Consider the following 17,234-nt stretch of genomic DNA (forward strand, 5'->3'; position numbering starts at 1 on the left):
GTATTTCCAGTACAAAAGCCATGGGATGAGTTAGTGTTTGTCTCAAATAATAATAATAATAATAATAATAATAATAATAATAATAATAATGCCCGAGAACAGTACTATGCATTGTGTCACATGCGTACTGATAATATTAAATGTATCCAGTGTTGATCAGCTCAGTATACATTCCTCCATTTCGCCACCAGGCGGCAGCAAAGACCACGACTTGCGCGTTTGTGGGGAGATGGTGACGGTAGTTTGTCAGCGTGTGCGACTCGTAGAAGAGGAGGGGTCACCTGATACAATAAACATGGCGGCGGCCACACAGGTCAGTTCATTCTTAAGGGTTGAAGATAAATATACATTAAAATACATCTGTACATTGTTGGTTGTTAATACAGACAGGCAGTCGTGTGACCACAGAATAATTTATCAGACCTCTATCACTAAACAGATTTAGGTTAGGTTTTAAGATGTCTGTTATTTCGTCCAGTTTTTGAATATTTGAAATGTGTTGTGCTTTGTGCTCGGCTCTGTTGTTACTGTGCGCTGTGTCGTGTCTTGTTTGCCTCACACAATAACTTACTGTAGCGCTTCTGTCTTCTGCATTGTCTGTTTAACCCACTTGCTCTGCACTGTGAGGTGTATGTCTGCTGTTACTGGCCCTTTTAAGTTAACGATGCTTTAAAAAATATTAAACCTTCTGAAAAAACAGCCTAGAGACCAGCTAAGACATTTTATGCTGGTTTTAGCTGGTGACAAGCGTATGGTGGTGTTTCTTGATGGTTTATGCTGGTGACCAGTCATCTGCCAGACATCCACTTCCTCAAAACCTCCTCAAAAGTTTATGTTTGAGTGAGTGATGCCTAATGATTGAATTCAGATTTAATTTAAATAGTGACAGAAAACGGTAATAAGACACTTTTCACCACATATATATGCATACAAGTCTAACTTATTTTATACCTTGTCATTATTGACCTCATGCATTCCTAGGGACAATGGTGGGTCTGGCTGTTGGTCAATTGCTGTCATCTCTGGAGATGTAGATGCAGCAGCAATTAAGTAGCTCAGTAGCTCGTTTGTTGGATCGGACCACACGGGCCAGCCTTCGCTCCCCACGTGCATCAATGAGCCTTGGCTGCCCATGACCCTGTCGCCGGTTCAGCGCTTTTCCTTCCTTGGACCACTTTTGATAGGTACTGACCACTGCAGACCGGGGACACCCCACAAGAGCTGCAGTTTGGAGATGCTCTGACCCAGTCGTCTAGCCATCACAATTTGACCCTTGTCAAAGTCGCTCAGATCCTTACGCTTGCCCATTTTTCCTGCTTCTAACACATCAACAACATGTTCACTTGCTGCCTAATATATCCCACCCACTGACAGGTGCCATGATAACGAGATTATCAGTGTTATTCACTTCACCTGTCAGTGGTCATAATGTTATGGCTGATCGGTGTATATGACTTACCTGTACTACCTTTAAACTGCTTATTTGTTTTTAAGAACATTACAGATTTCTTAGAGATTTTAAACAATCTTCATTCTAATGCAATAAATAACACTTGACCCAACACTCACAACCTAATGATTGGGTCAAATTATAACCCAGCACTTTTTACAGTGTAGACTAAAAGGCTGCTCTCCATTCATGCTGGGAGAGGTTTAGAATGAGGAGCGCTGTTTTACTCTTCTCTGTTCAACTCTCCACAAAGGAACATTGAATTAAAAAATACAATATTTTGTTAAATGTTTATTGTAGTTTTTTATTTAAAAAATACAGATAATGAGATTTAAAGGAAATTGCATGACAGAAAAACAAGAAAACATAAGATATAACACTGGGAATTAGGCTATTAAACAATAATAACAATAAAAAAGAACAATAATAGCAGATTATAAATTAACCTAACCTTAAAAAAAACTAACACGTGTGTATCATTGATATGTTTATGCAATTGAATAGTTGATCACTAATAACCACCTTGAGCAAACATTGCTTTAGATCTTGATCAAGCCTATCAGCAAGATCAGATCATTGCCAGTTTAGCTGGTCACTTAACCAGCATAGCCAGGTTACATGGTCAACCAACCAGCTTGAACAAGCTGGTCTTAAAAAATCTCCCAGCATCATATTCTCATTTACCAACTTTACCAGCATCAAACCAGTCTTGGAATTTAAGCTGTTTTTTCTGCAGGGAAATTTTGTTTTTGAATGTCTTGGATAAAAGTCTCCGCCATAAAAACAAACAAACAACATACAGTGATACCTGTGGGCTGTCTATCTTTCTGTCTCTTACTCTATTACCTGTCTGTCTCTCCTGTGTGTTTGTCACAGTGGAGGTCAGGGGGGCGTGTGTGGTGGTGTCTATCCGTTGCCCGGAGATGCTTTAGCTCCTCCGCCGGCCCCACGCGGACCCCCCCCTCTCTCCCAGGCAGGGCTCTCTTCTTCCTGTGTCAGCGTTTCTACGACGTTGAGCAATTGGTGAGCTGGAGCTCCGCCCTCAAAGCCTGGAGACTGAGGAAGAAGAACAGGTGACTGACACTTCTCACTGTATACTCACACTGTACTACTGCTGTGTACTGCACAAGTGTTCATTAACCCCCCCCCCTCTCTCTCAGTTACTATGGGTATACTCAGAAGCTCTATGGAGACAATGTGGCAGCTGCCTTCTACATCCTCAGTATTGGGGGAGCAGTCAGGTAAAGCACTGGTTGAAAATTACCGTCTAACTATCTGATTGTGTGTCAACGTGTGTGTTTATGGATCTGAATGTATTAATCCCTTCTCATGTCTATTTCCTTCTCTCTCTTGCCCTCCTTTTCTCTCCCTCCCTCGCTCCATTAGGTTTGCAGGTCAGAGTGAGTGGTTCAGGAGTGACCGCAGGGGCCGGTTCAGCTGGGACTTCCTCTCGCTGCGGGACGTCCCCCTTGAAGAGGTGGACGCCAGTGGCACCCTAATCAACCACACAGGACTGGACAACCTGGGTGAGAGGGAGGGTGAGGAGGGAAGTGGGGGAATGTTAGGGAGTGGGAGAGAGGACAGGGGGAAATGGAGTGGGTGGGTGTTCTGTTGTTTACACTGTGGTTGTAATAACTCCCCTGTCCCTCTCTGTCTCTCACTCTCAGTGACTCAGTCCAGGCTACGCTCTTTGTGTCTGCGGGGCTGTCCGGCGGTGGATGGCTGGTTCGTGTCTCGGCTGCATGTCTTCTCTGACTCTCTTGAGGAGCTGTGTCTGTCCAACTGCCCCCGGCTCTCTGAGGGGGGGCTACTGCCTCTCACACAGCTCCGGTACAGAACCCTCGCCCCACTGCACTGATCCACACTGTACTGTACTGTTGCACAATGTCTTACTGTACTTGAGAATTGAAGGTTTATCTCTCTCTCCTGTCCTCCCTTTCTCTCCCTCTCTCTCTCTACCTCTCTCCCTCCCAGGGGGCTGCGCAAGTTGGACTTATCGGCTCTTCCAGGTGTCTCAAACTCAGGGCTGCTCAGGATCCTGTTGGAGGAACAGCTGCCTGCCTGCACCATCACTGGCATAGAGTACGCACAGGGCCTCACTCTGACTGACACACACTCACACACACTGCCTGAGACACACACAGAGAGACTCACACTCTGACTGACACACACCACCTGAGATACACACACAGACTCACACTCTGACTGACACTGACACATTGAGACAGACACCCTGTGAGCCAGAGGGCTATGTGAGTGTGTTTGTGGGAGTCTGTGTGTTGTGCGTTTAAATGTTGTTGTCGTGCTGGTTTGTGTCTTGTCCTGTGACACAGACACTACCAGAGGGGCAACTGGTTGAACAGAAAACCATTCAACACTGTGTGTTTATTATGAAATGAATACATTAAAATCAATTAAAAATCAAACCAATATGACTGTTGTTTTAGTACTGTGCTATACTTTCATTGTACTGTACCACACTGTACTGTAATATACTGTCACTGTACTGTTTACAGCTCATTGTATATTGCTTATTTATATTGCTGTTTTTTAGTCAAGTGTTTAATAATTGTAACAAAATGACCAGTGAAATTACAGTTTAAAATGTAATTGAGTACAAAAAAAAAGTTTAAACATGGGACAGAGTACAAAGAGACAAAGCAAGTGTGTTTTCACCCAAAAAATAAACACAGTATTATACAGATATAAACAGCATATAAACTGCATTAATGTCTAAAAAATGAAATAATACAGTAATAAATCCTCTATCTAGTTGAGTAGAGGATTTTGGTAATAATATAGGGTCCTTATAGACACGCCCCCTGCGCGCTGTAATTGGCCGCTACTCTCCGTGAGGCTGCAGGTATTGGTAGGTCTCTCGGAAGTACACGCCCACACCCGCCCGACTCCGCCCCTTTGTTTATGGGGCCTTCCTTCAGACGGCGGGTTTTCTTGAGCGCAGACGCCCGCCTTCAACTCACCGCCCCCGGCCGATGCGCCAGCGAGAACCGTCCGGGGCTGAGTGAGTGAGCTCTGTGATGGAGGCGAAGGGGAACTGCCCGTTCGTTGAGGATAGCTTCAGCCGGTTTTCATCGCAGAGTAACATCTATGGTCTGTGCCGCGCTGGTGAGCAAGAACTGCTGGCCGCCACTCTTAAAGGTAAGGTGGTCTGTTTCAAATACCAGGACCTCCGACAGAAAATCCGACCCGTCGCCAAAGAGGTGCAGTTTACCTATATTCCAGGTAAGCGTGACAACAACAACAACAACAACAACAACAACAATAATAAATATATGATTGTACATTGTGGAATATGAATAGTACATTGTTCTTATACTGTCTCTGACTGCCCTGTTTTTGTGCGCAGTGTGTACTGTGTCTACAATGCAGTTTTATTACAGTGCCTGCTGTGTGTGTGTGCATTATTCAGTGTCTTCTGTGTGTGCAGTATGTATGACTGTATTTAGTACCTACTGTGTGTGTACAGTGCAGTGTATCCAGTGCCTACTCTGTGTGTGTGTGTGTGTGTACAGTGTGTGTATGACTGTATTCAGTGCCTGCTCTGTGTGCACAGTGGATGCGGAGATTGTGTCAATCGACTCCTTCCTGAGGTCTCCTCCCAGGAGAGGGCTGGTCGTCGGGATCACCTTCATTAAGGTCAGAGCAATATCCGTCTGTCCCTCTGTCGTCCATCTACCCAATCTCTCTCTTTCTCCGTCTCTGTCTCTCACTCTACACCTGTCTTTCTGTCTCTCTGCATCTTTCTTTGTGTCTCTCAATCACTGTATATGTATTAACTTCCTCTCTGTCCCAGGACTCTGGTGATAAAGCCAGCCCATTCCTCAATATTTACTGTGACTATGAGCCGGGGTCAGAGTTCAACCTGGACTCCATTGCACGTGAGTGTCTCTCTGAATATCAGTCTGCCTTTGTGTGAGTGAAATTCGATTAGTCTGTCTGCGCTGAATTTGTGTTAAGATTGTGTGGAATTGTCTGTCTGTGTTTGACTCTGCATTGATGTCTAAATGTCTGTATGTTAATAACACAGTCTGTCTGTCCTTCTGTCCCCCAGAGAGCTGTCTGAACCTGGAGCTCCAGTTCACACCCTTCCAGCTCTACCACACCGAGTGAGTACAGAGAGAGAGAGGAGGAGAGGTGGACAGAGTCAGTGGGTGTGATTGGTATCTGGAGTTTCTCTCTCTCTCTCAGGGTGCAGTGTTCAGGCAGTGACAGTGAGACAGTGTTTCTGCTCAGTGGACACGACCAGAGGATCCATCTGTACAAGGAGGTAAAACTGACTGACTGAGACTGATACACCGACTGACTGACTGGCTGATACAGAGAGAAACCGAGTGACCGATATACTGACTGACCTCATGTTGCAACACAAACTGATGGCAACAGTGACTATTCTGTGTGACTGGCCCTCTCTTTCCCTTTCTCTCTCTTGTTCTGCCTTTCTTTCCTCTCGGTACAGAATGTGTCTCTGCACCAGTTTGAGGAGCAGCCAGTGGAGAGACTCTTCCCAGAACTGCAGGAGCTGCCCAGCAAGTAAGGCAGTCAGTCTCTCTCTCTGCCTGCCTGCCTACCTACCTGTCTGTCTGTCTGTCTGTCTCTGTCTCTCCCTGTTGGTCTTATGGGACTTTGGAGTATACACTCACCTAAAGGATTATTAGGAACACCATACTAATACTGTGTTTGACCCCCTTTCGCCTTCAGGACTGCCTTAATTCTACGTGGCATTGATTCAACAAGGTGCTGAAAGCATTCTTTAGAAATGTTGGCCCATATTGATAGGATAGCATCTTGCAGTTGATGGAGATTCGTGGGATGCACATCCAGGGCACGAAGCTCCCGTTCCACCACATCCCAAAGATGCTCTATTGGGTTGAGATCTGGTGACTGTGGGGGCCAGTTTAGTACAGTGAACTCATTGTCATGTTCAAGAAACCAATTTGAAATGATTCGACCTTTGTGACATGGTGCATTATCCTGCTGGAAGTAGCCATCAGAGGATGGGTACATGGTGGTCATAAAGGGATGGACATGGTCAGAAACAATGCTCAGGTAGGCCGTGGCATTTAAACGATGCCCAATTGGCACTAAGGGGCCTAAAGTGTGCCAAGAAAACATCCCCCACTCCATTACACCACCACCACCAGCCTGCACAGTGGTAACAAGGCATGATGGATCCATGTTCTCATTCTGTTTACGCCAAATTCTGACTCTACCATCTGAATGTCTCAACAGAAATCGAGACTCCCGGTGGGGTCTTCTGCTGTTGTAGCCCATCCGCCTCAAGGTTGTACGTGTTGTGGCTTCACAAATGCTTTGCTGCATACCTCGGTTGTAACGAATGGTTATTTCAGTCAAAGTTGCTCTTCTATCAGCTTGAATCAGTCGGCCCATTCTCCTCTGACCTCTAGCATCAACAAGGCATTTTCGCCCACAGGACTGCCGCATACTGGATGTTTTTCCCTTTTCACACCATTCTTTGTAAACCCTAGAAATGGTTTGCGTGAAAATCCCAGTAACTGAGCAGATTGTGAAATACTCAGACCGGCACCTTTTGGCACCAACAACCATGCCACGCTCAAAATGGCTTAAATCACCTTTCTTTCCCATTCAGACATTCAGTTTGGAGTTCAGGAGATTGTCTTGACCAGGACCACACCCCTAAATGCATTGAAGCAACTGCCATGTGATTGGTTGGTTAGATAATTGCATTAATGAGAAATTGAACAGGTGTTCCTAATAATCCTTTAGGTGAGTGTATATACCCTCACACCCTCCTCTCTCTCTTTCACCCCCTCCCCTCAGAAGTCAATTCAAATTAGCTTTATTGGCATGACAAGCTTACACAAGTGTGGACACATCATGTATAAATACAGTAAAGAGGGAAAATAAACAAATACATAAATAAAAAGATAAAAGTAATTAAGTAGCACAGTAGACATGGTTGTGTTGTTCTCTCTCTCTCAGTGTGCTGTGGCTGGACGTGCTCAGTGTCGGTGGGGGGCGCCGCCTCTCCGCATTTGGCTGTCAGAGTGGCTGTGTAGGTGTTGCCCTGGTGGACCAGAGCCGGCCAGGTGAGTCAACTGCCCACCGACATACCCACACAGCCCCGCAACTATTCAGCCACACGGCTACACAAGTGCACCAACAGAACCACATTAAAGCAGCTGAACATCTGCACCATCAGTGTGCCTACAGTAACACAGCTGCACTCCTGTGCATGTGTACACAAGTGCTGTGTGCAGTAACCCAGTGTGTTGTTGTTGTCAGAGGTTCTGAGAAGCTGGCGGATCCAGCAGGACGGGCCCATCTCCACGGTGATACTGTTCCCGTCCTGGACCGGACTGGAACTGGAGAAAGAGAGAGACGGAGAGAGATTGGGAGGTACACTGACAGAGAGAAAGGGGAGGGGTACCCTGATACAGAGAGAATCGGAGAGGTGGATTGACACACACACAGAGAGAGCAGTTACTATTCATGATTTGAGATTCATATTGAAGCAATAAGCATTACTGTATTTATTGTTTTATTCTATTTAACTTATTGTATTAATCATAGCAATAAATCAGCATTGAATTGAGAAAGACACAGGCACAGACCCTCACTGTCTGTCTGTCTGTGCTGAATGTGTGTGCGTCTGTGTTTCAGATGGAGACAGTGAGAGCTACAGTCTGCTGGTGACCAGTACTATAGAGATGGCTGTGGTGTACAGGTCAGTGTGGCCGCAGGCCCTGCACTGACCACTCTGTAAACCACAGTTTACTATATTGATCAGTGAGTCTGGGATCCTAGTGGTCAGTGTGGTAGAGTCGGTGATCAGTGCAGTCCCGTGCACACTCTGTCTGTGCTGTATAGTGACCAGTCAATGCAGTACAGTGACCACTTAGTCAGTGTGGTTCAGTGGGCAGTCAGTTTGATATGGTGACTGATCAGTGTAGTCCAGTGAGTGGTCAGTATAGTGACCAGTCAGTCAGTGAATGGACAGTGCTCTGTGTCCTCAGAGACGTGCTGACCCGTGGCCTGAGTGCCCCGGCCGTGCTGCCAGATAGCGAGCAGTGTGACGCCGTCCTGTGCGCCCTCGTCACGGACCTCGACTTTGACCGACAACGAGAGGTGGTGCTGGGCACCTACGGACAGGTGAGGGAATAAGGGAGGGGGGAAGAGGGTAAATTTGGAGGTGGGGGAAGGACAGGGTGAGGGAGAATGAGAGATGGAGGGAGGATAATAAAGCATGAGAAGGAGGTAGATGGTGAGGAATATAGTTATAAGTGTGCGTGTGTATCTGTATGTGCACATTGCAGTGTCAGTGTCTATTCAGTGTCTATTCTCTCTCTCTCTCTCTCTCTCTCTCTCTCTCTCTCTCAGGAGCTCCTCTGCTATAAGTACATGCTCCCAGAGGGAGGGCGGGACCTGGGGCCTGGGGGGCAGTTCCAACTGTTGTGGAGGCGGAGCTTCCAGAGCCCTCTGCTGTCAATCAACTACCTGGACCTGACAGGAGATGGCCTGAAAGAGCTGGTCATACTGACACTGAAAGGATTGCACATACTGCAGGTAAGCAAAACTACACATAGCTGGTCATACTAAGACTGAAAGGACAGCACATACTGCAGGTATACATACAAGACTGCACACTCCTTACCCCCCCTTCTCTCTCTCTTTCTCTCTCCAGCACAGTCTGACCCGGACGGCTGACCTGGTTCTGAAGCGTCTAGCCAGCAGGGCACTACAGTCACAGAGTCAGACTGACATCAGGGAGCAGCCAATCACAGTCCAGGAATCAGAAGGGGGCGGGGATAATCCCTGTGTGGAGCAGGAGGGCGCAACACCATAGGAGGATGTCCTTGTCAATCACCGGACTTTGTGCTGCCATTGACTATTTCCCCAGTCAGTGTATCAATCAGTCAGTGAGAGAGGGAGATGAATGGTGTGGAGAGAGACAGATGTGAAGGAGGAAGATGTAGGAAGGGGTGGGAATAAGAAAGAAAGGTGGAGTGAGAAGGAGGCTCTGATTTCAGCACAGGTGTCAGATCTAATAAAGAGGGTGACGGCAATCCTGTAATCCACTGAGAGGGGGATTAGGAGAGAGAGACGGATCACACAAAGCCAAAGAACAAGGGAAGAAAAGACTGACAAAAACAGGACAAGAAACGCAGAGAGAGGGTGATCTGCCCTGTATGCTGGACAGACAGGTAATCCTGAGTGGTTGCTGCACTAACAGGAATGAAAACAAAGAAACATAACAATTGACTCGTATTATTATTACTGTTATTGTTAATATTATTGGTATTTATTTGAGTTTATGGAGTTTGCTGGGTGGAGAGGCTGCGGGGAGTGCGGTCAGCTGCGTCTGATCTCACAATAAACTTTCATTGCTTTATTTATTTGTTTCATTATTTGTGTTACTTCTGCTCCTGCTACTTTTTTTGAATTGTGTTGTTGTTTTGGTGGAACTGCTGCTGTTGTGATGTGTATTGGTATGCATGCTGTTTCAATGGAGGAGTGCGTGTCTCAGCCTTGGTCCTGGATCGTTACTTACCAAACTGAACTGAATTTGATTGCAGCTGACATTTGTACTGTACAGGTCAGTTACTGAGAACTCAGCTGGAAATGGACCTAGAAAAAGTGTGGGTATCCAGGGGGAGGTAGAAGGGATGGGTGAAGAATGGTTGAGATACGGAAAAGGGGGGAAAGAGCTGGCCAGGAACGGATAATGCGGAACCACCTTTTTGCTCCACCCGGGCGCATTTGGAGGCGGCACCGACGGGCCGGCGGATGGAGAAAGCGACGGACAATAACAAAAATAAAGGGGTGGGGGTCTATGGGTCTCCGCAGTGCCTGGACGGAAACCAGCTGGGCGAATGACAACAAACTCCTGTCAACCGCAAAAATATCAAACGATACAAATAACACCATTGCCTGTGCTGTCGCTGTCCGGAGCTGACGGGGCGAGGAGGATAAATGTCGGAGGCATCAGGTACACGTTGCCCTGCCAGAGCGGCCTGTTTCAGACGGATCATCGGTGTTTCCAACGCGGATGCATGTTTTTGTGTGTCACGCTGCCCATAGCATAACACTGGAGTCCGCTCTTAAAATATCGCTAACCCACAAATAAGGAAGCCCCGTTTTTTATCATTTGAACGGAACGAGTTACATGTTTAACTGTTATTGCTAGATCACTGCACCTGAAGTCGACATAATGTCTTACTGTTGTTTATTAGTTTCGTTTTCATAAACATTCCAGACACATATTTTCTGAATATATTATTAATAATAACAATAATAATAATAATATAAACTGTAGCCTATACTAAACAGTACCCGTTTTTCAGTTTAACGCTTACACAATAATAGAGTACTGCAACACCTTGCATACTAATGTAAACGTATTATTAAGATTGACACACCATCAATCACTAATCACACTATGAACTATCATATTTATTCTAACAGTAATAAAGTGCCTTTGCTGTCTCTGCAGCACCTGGTAAGAAAGAAGAGGAGGCCAGTAACTCTGAGCCAGAGGTAACACCAAACATAGACTGACTGACTATACATTGTTACACTGACTGTGTAACAGTAATAACAGACAACAGAATAAAATGAATTCTCCAATCTGACATTGTACTCTGTGACTCCCTGCGCACAGGAGAACCAGTCTGAGGACAGCAGCGACGAGGGCGTGGCCACTGGGGATTCTGAGAGTGAGTGACAGCTGTGTGTAGATGTAGGGATGGGGGTTGAAGGATCATGTTACTACTGACTGATTTTAACTAAGATAGTGAATTAAATGATTCTGTGTTGTAATCCTCCCCCTTTCACTTCCTTCTCATTCCCCTGCTCCCACTCTCTCCATCTCCCTCTCTTCCTCCCACTCCCGCTTCCTCGCCCTCTCTCTCTCAGTGGAGTTTCTGAGGAATCTGTTCTCTCAGACTCTGGGTCTGGGTTCTGGATCTGGTGAGAAGGTTCTGAATGAGCTGACCCTGGAGGGAGTGGCCCAGTACATCCAGAGTGGCAACTGTGAGTCCGCACACAACTATACAATTGTACGACTGGTCACAACACACAGCAACACTGCAACACAAGCACCACGACACTGCACAGCACTGTGGAACTGCAAGCTGGTAGACTGAGCTATTGATCTGTTCTCTCTCTCTGGGCCTCTCTTTCAGGTAAAAACATAATCTGCATGGTGGGAGCAGGAATATCAACCTGTGAGTATAGGCCTCTTTCTCCCTCTTTCCTTCTCTCTCATTTTCTCCCTCTCCATCCCTCCCTCAGTATAGCCCTAGAGTACACTGTTTAACCCCCCTCTCTCCCTCTCAGCCGCTGGGATTCCAGATTTCCGTTCCCCGGGGACGGGACTGTACGCTAACCTGCAGAAATATAACCTGCCGTACCCTGAGGCCATCTTTCAGATAGACTACTTCAAGGTCTGACTGACTGAGACACTGGCACACTGACTGCCTGACACTCTCACTGACTTACTGAGACACTGTTGCAGTTACCACTTGATACTTTTACTGACTGACTGACTGAGACACTGGTGCACCGACTGACTGACTCACACACTGACTGCCAAAACTCTCAGTGACTGACTGCTTGCCTGACTGATACACTGACTGATTGAGACACTCAGTGACTGACTGACTCATACATTGAGACACTACCTTACTGGCTGATACACTGACTGACTGGACATACTGCGTGTCCGTCTTGTAGTTGAAGCATTTGCTTAGTTGTGGCACTCAGTAGCCGTAGTGGGTGAAATGGTTTAGCTGTACTGTGTACTTGCAACCTCCCTCCCTCCTTCTCTCCCTCTCTCAGAAACACCCTGAGCCATTCTTTGCTCTGGCCAGAGAGCTCTATCCAGGGCAGTTCAAGGTGAGAGGTGTAGTTCTGTCGTTGATTCTTTGTCAAGGTGTCTAGCCCACGGTGTGTGTCCTTACTTCATTCCAGTCCCAATGTTATACACTGTGTACTGAATTGTGTTATAGACTTTATATAGATTGTGTTATGAAGGTGTACTGTTTGTGTAATGCACTGCATACTAACTGTGTTACAGATTATGTACTTACTGTTTTGAAAACTGTGTAGTGATTATGTTATAAGCTGAACTGATTTTGTTAAGCAATGTGCACAGGCTGTGTTTTGATGGTGTATGTGTCTCTAGCCCACAGTGTGTCATTACTTTATCTGGATGCTGAAGCAAAAGGGATTGTTGAGACGCTGCTACACCCAGGTGAGAGAGAGGGAGAGAGAGAGGTAGATACACCTAGCAGAGGGGATGGAGGGAGAGGGAGAGACTCGGGAGGGAGGGATGTTTAATCATCTAATGTTTAATCTGTTAGTCAGTCAGTTGGTGTATCAGTCGATCAATCATTGTTTCTCTGTTCACCTGCTCTCTGATTGGCCTGCTGCTGCCTCTCGCTGATCTGTGATTGGCCATCAGAACATCGACACTCTGGAGCGTGTGGCGGGGTTGGAGGGAGAGGACCTGATTGAAGCCCATGGTACCTTTTACACCTCCCACTGCACCGCATGTCTGTGCCGCAAAGAGTACAGTCTGGAATGGATGAAAGGTGAGAGGGATGGTGGGAAGGGAGAGAGAAAGATGAATGGAGGGGTGGAGGCAGAGGGGGAGGTTGAGAATAAGAAAGGGAGAGTGTGTGAGAGAGAGACAGACAGGGAGGGATTAGATAACCAAAGAAAGAAGAGGGTGAGGAGACAGATGGGGGCACAAGTATGGAAGGAGGGGTGGAAGGGTGGGAGAGAGGTGAATAAGGAGGGATGTGGGTAGACAGGATAGGACACAATAGGAAAAGTGAAAATAATTTCAGTCTTTATCCAATGATCTGTCTATGTTTGTCTCCCTGTTCCTCCTTCTCTCTCTCTCTCTCTCTCTCTCTCTCTCTCTCTCTCTCTCTCTCTCTCTCTCTCTCTCTCTGTCTGTCACTGTGTGTCTGTCCCTCCCTGTGTGGCACAGAGAAGATCTTCTCGGAGCAGATCCCTCGGTGCGATAAGTGCAGCAGCCTGGTCAAACCTGGTGAGATGGACTGACACTGTCTCCCTATCTCCCTCTTCTTCGCCTCCCCCTCTCCCTCTCCTTCTTCCTCTCCCTTCTCCCCCTTCTGCATTTCTCCCCTTCTTCTCCTTCTCCTCTACTCTCTACCTCTCCTTCTGCATTTTGCTTCCTCTACTTTTATATTCTTCTTTTACGCTTCCTGTTGGCAGTTATTATAGAATGTTCTGTTAACATGTTATTTGCAAACATCTAGAATCCCCTCTCTCTCTCTGTCTGTCTCTGTCTCTCTCTTTTCGCTCAGATATCGTGTTCTTTGGAGAGAATTTACCAGCGCGATTCTTCACTTCAGTGCCGAAGGTGAGAGAGAGACAGCCTGGCCATAAAAACTTTAAAATAAATGTATTATGCAGGGTTTTCTACACAACAGAGAGATATTGCTTTACAATAAAAATACAAATTTGGCACACAAAAAAAAAAATATAGAGATATTTTTAATCTTGTCCTCCTTCACTCCACCCTGCTCTCTCTCTCTCTCTCTCTCAGGATTTCCCTCGCTGTGATCTCCTCATCATCATGGGAACCTCCCTGCAGGTCCAGCCCTTCGCCTCACTCGTCGGCAAGTGAGTGACTATGGGAGTGAGTGAGTCTCTGTCTGTCTGTCTGTCTGTCTGTCAGAGTGAGTGAGTGTGTGTGTGACTGACATTAACTCTCTCTCTGTGTTTCTGCAGGGTCTCTGGGAGAACCCCACGGCTCCTCATTAACATGGAGAAGACAGGACAGGTGAGACGGACAGACATACACACAGACTGATGAGACCTGACAGGCAGAGACGCAGAATAACATTCTCACTTCCTCTCTCTCAGTCAGACTCGTTGATGGGCATGCTGGGATTTGGAGGAGGAATGGACTTTGACTCGGAGAAAGCCTACAGGTGAGAGGCCGCACAGGTACACAACTACACAGTACTACACAACTGTACAACAGTTACACATCTGTGCAGCGACAGACAACAGATCTACCCAAAATGGCAGTACAATCGCACAACTTCACTCTGCCTCTCTCTCCCTCAGGGACGTGGCGTATCTGGGGACGTGTGATGAGGGCTGCCTCGCTCTGGCTGACCTACTGGGCTGGAAGGTACAGACAGACAAACTGACTGACTGACTGACTGCACAGACAGGGAGTCATTCAGACTGATGGAGACAAACTACAGGCAGAAACTGATCCCTCTCTCCCTCTCTCCCCATTTCTGACTCTCTCCCTCTGTCAGACGGAGCTGGAGGAGCTAGTAAAGAAAGAGCACAATTTAATTGACAGCAAAGCCAAGCAAGAGAAGGCAGGGGCAGCCAATCAGGGTGCCAGGACAGCAGAAGAGGCGGAGGAGTCGGGGAAGAGTGACAAGCCTGAGCAGCCAACGGAAGAGGGTGACTCGAAGCAGGAGTGATTACTGGCCGATCAGGGAGGACTGTCTGTTGTTGGTGGGTGGGTGTGGGTTCAGAGAGAAGTGCACTTGACCCTATCCTGTCTGTCCCTAAATCTCTCCCTCCCTGTTTCTCTCTTTCCTCACTTTCCTTCCCTCTTCCTCTCTCTCCATCTGTGTCATGCTCACAGACTGAGGCTGAGAGAGACACTGTGATTGACAGACCGAGAGACAAACCAGGTCAGAAACAGTGAGTGAGAGAGCGAGACACACAGACAGTCAAGCAGCTGTGTGTGGGTGTCTGTCCTCACACAGTTTTTACTGACTACAGGCTTGGGTGAAGTTCAACTGTACATTATCCAATAAGCAATAGACAGACAATCAAATACATATGAAAATAAAGAATATACACATTTCTCTTTATTATTATTTTGTTCTTTTTGTAAGGGGGTAATTCGTAAATGTCAGAAATAGTTCCCCCTGATGACCAGCAGGTGGAGGCAGAGTCAGAAACAGACACAAATAGCGAGAGACGCTCCTTAAATCCAGTTAAACGCAGCATGACAAAAACTACCCATAATTACTAAAAATCGAAATACTAATCGCAACAAACCCCAAGGCCCAGCCCCTCCCCTGCTCCACTCTCCTCACCCTGCTCCTCTTTCCTTCTCTCCCTCTGTCTCCTGTTCACCCTTCCCCAACTTTCTTCTTTCTCCCCACTCTCCTTCCTTCTTCCCCTCCCCTCCATTGGATGTAGTGAATGCTCAGTTTGCAGTATCTGTTTTCGCTACTACGGTTGCACATCAGTATGAAGCTCAGTCTGGGAGATGGGCCGATGGTTTGATGGCTTCACTGGTGCACTGGACTGGTTTACTGTTCATTGTAGAGTTTAATTGTATTGTACTAGTTTACTGGTGCTCTGCACTATACTGGGGGACTGTATACTGGTTTACTGTACTGCTATAATATACTGGTGGACTGGACAGGACTGGTTCCCTGTACTGGACTGTGCTGTACAGGTGTATGGACTACTGGTGAAATGTGCTGTACTGTGTTTTGAAAGAGTGCCGATTTTGTCTCAGATTAAAGGGCTGTGGGTGTTTGGGGTTTATTAAAATATCCTGTTTCCAAAAACTAAATCCACTGAGTGAGTATTATTATTATTATTATTATTATTATTATTATTATTATTTAATTATAGAGACTGCTAGAGATGGATAAAGCTGTTCTGAATCTTTAGAAAGGATGGAGCAACAGAATGAAAGCGAAAGGCATAGATGGACAGAGACAGAGCAAGAGAGAGAAGGCCAGCACTTCACACAGGAAGACTGACTGAATGTGTCAGTGTGTTTGTGTGTGTATGTGAGTGTGGGTATCGCTATGTGTATGTGTAAGTAGCATATCTGAGTGTGTCAGAAGTGTGTGCGTGTCAGAAGTGTGTGTGTATATATACAGTTAGGTCCATAAATATTTTGATAAGGACACAATTGTCATCATTTCACCACCACAATAGATTTGAAAGGAATAATCAAGATGTGTTTTAAGTGTAGACTTTCATCTTTAATTTGAGGGTAGTTACATCCAAATTGGGTGAACTGTGTACAACCCCAATTCTGAAAAATTTGGGACAGTATTGAAAATGCAAAAAAACAAACAAGAGTCATTTGAAAATTCTATTTACCCTGTACTATATTGAAAACACATTATTAACACATTATTTGATGTTTTACTTTGAATTTAATTTATTTTTGAAAATATACACTCATTTCAAATCTGATGACTGCAACACACTCCAAAAAAATCACCTTTTAATAACACTTATTAAGCGTTTGGGCACTGAAGAAGAAGTTTAGCAAGTGGAATTTTCCCCCATTCATCCATTATGCATTTCTTCAGCTGCACAACTGTACAGCTTCATTGCCTTATTTTGTGCTTCATAATGTGCCACATATTCTCAATCGGAGACAGGTCAGGACTGCAGGCAGGCCATGCTAGCACTCTCTGCTTATGCAACCATGCGCTTGTAATCCGGGCAGGATGTGGTTTGGCGTTGTCCTGCTGGAAAATGCAGGGACATCCCTGGAAAAGACGACATCTGGATGGCAGCATATGTTGCTCCAAAATGTGTACATATCTTTCTGCATTAATGGTGCCCTCACAGATGTGCAAGTTACCCATGCCATGGGCACTGACACACCCCATACCATGACAGACGCTGGCTTTTGGACCTGACGCAGATTACAGCTTGGATGGTCCTTTATCTCTTTGGCCCAGAGAACATGACAGCTGTTTTGTCCAAAAACTATTTGAAATGTTGACTTGTCGGA

At 46.1% G+C, this 17,234-nt stretch overlaps 3 protein-coding genes across 7 annotated transcripts; all 3 read left to right on the forward strand.

Moving 5' to 3' along the window:
• The first annotated feature begins 238 nt into the window (after positions 1 to 238).
• Positions 239 to 3,876, forward strand: dmac2 (distal membrane arm assembly component 2). 2 transcript variants are annotated; one of them, XM_066703795.1, is made up of 6 exons: positions 239 to 313; positions 2,327 to 2,523; positions 2,611 to 2,691; positions 2,837 to 2,976; positions 3,118 to 3,280; positions 3,425 to 3,876. In XM_066703795.1, exons 1-6 carry the CDS (start codon positions 296 to 298, stop codon positions 3,609 to 3,611), a joined length of 786 nt encoding a protein of 261 aa, XP_066559892.1. In that variant the 5' UTR covers positions 239 to 295; the 3' UTR covers positions 3,612 to 3,876. The 2 variants fall into 2 exon arrangements, with proteins under 2 accessions (XP_066559892.1, XP_066559890.1); XM_066703793.1 differs by lacking the exon at positions 239 to 313 and having other exon boundaries at positions 2,189 to 2,523.
• Positions 3,877 to 4,358: 482 nt separating this feature from the next.
• Positions 4,359 to 9,842, forward strand: kptn (kaptin (actin binding protein)). Of its 2 annotated transcripts, none has more exons than XM_066703791.1 (12): positions 4,359 to 4,693; positions 5,025 to 5,107; positions 5,265 to 5,349; positions 5,523 to 5,577; positions 5,660 to 5,738; positions 5,928 to 6,001; positions 7,433 to 7,539; positions 7,736 to 7,849; positions 8,114 to 8,177; positions 8,467 to 8,602; positions 8,831 to 9,016; positions 9,135 to 9,842. In XM_066703791.1, the coding sequence occupies exons 1-12, from the start codon at positions 4,489 to 4,491 to the stop codon at positions 9,294 to 9,296; spliced, it is 1,350 nt and encodes a 449-aa protein (XP_066559888.1). In that variant the 5' UTR covers positions 4,359 to 4,488; the 3' UTR covers positions 9,297 to 9,842. The 2 variants fall into 2 exon arrangements, with proteins under 2 accessions (XP_066559888.1, XP_066559889.1); XM_066703792.1 differs by having other exon boundaries at positions 4,359 to 4,609.
• Positions 9,843 to 10,235: 393 nt separating this feature from the next.
• sirt2 (sirtuin 2 (silent mating type information regulation 2, homolog) 2 (S. cerevisiae)) lies at positions 10,236 to 16,046 on the forward strand. 3 transcript variants are annotated; one of them, XM_066703796.1, is made up of 16 exons: positions 10,236 to 10,439; positions 10,944 to 10,987; positions 11,112 to 11,166; positions 11,366 to 11,482; positions 11,635 to 11,676; positions 11,789 to 11,895; positions 12,290 to 12,346; positions 12,636 to 12,704; positions 12,915 to 13,044; positions 13,449 to 13,508; positions 13,789 to 13,844; positions 14,031 to 14,107; positions 14,216 to 14,267; positions 14,351 to 14,418; positions 14,558 to 14,624; positions 14,758 to 16,046. In XM_066703796.1, the coding sequence occupies exons 1-16, from the start codon at positions 10,424 to 10,426 to the stop codon at positions 14,929 to 14,931; spliced, it is 1,191 nt and encodes a 396-aa protein (XP_066559893.1). In that variant the 5' UTR covers positions 10,236 to 10,423; the 3' UTR covers positions 14,932 to 16,046. The 3 variants fall into 3 exon arrangements, with proteins under 3 accessions (XP_066559893.1, XP_066559894.1, XP_066559895.1); XM_066703797.1 differs by having other exon boundaries at positions 10,237 to 10,439; positions 10,916 to 10,987; XM_066703798.1 differs by lacking the exon at positions 10,944 to 10,987 and having other exon boundaries at positions 10,237 to 10,439.
• Positions 16,047 to 17,234: the final 1,188 nt, after the last annotated feature.

Source organism: Amia ocellicauda, chromosome 5, assembly GCF_036373705.1.
Source record: "Amia ocellicauda isolate fAmiCal2 chromosome 5, fAmiCal2.hap1, whole genome shotgun sequence".
Classification (NCBI taxonomy): domain Eukaryota; kingdom Metazoa; phylum Chordata; class Actinopteri; order Amiiformes; family Amiidae; genus Amia; species Amia ocellicauda.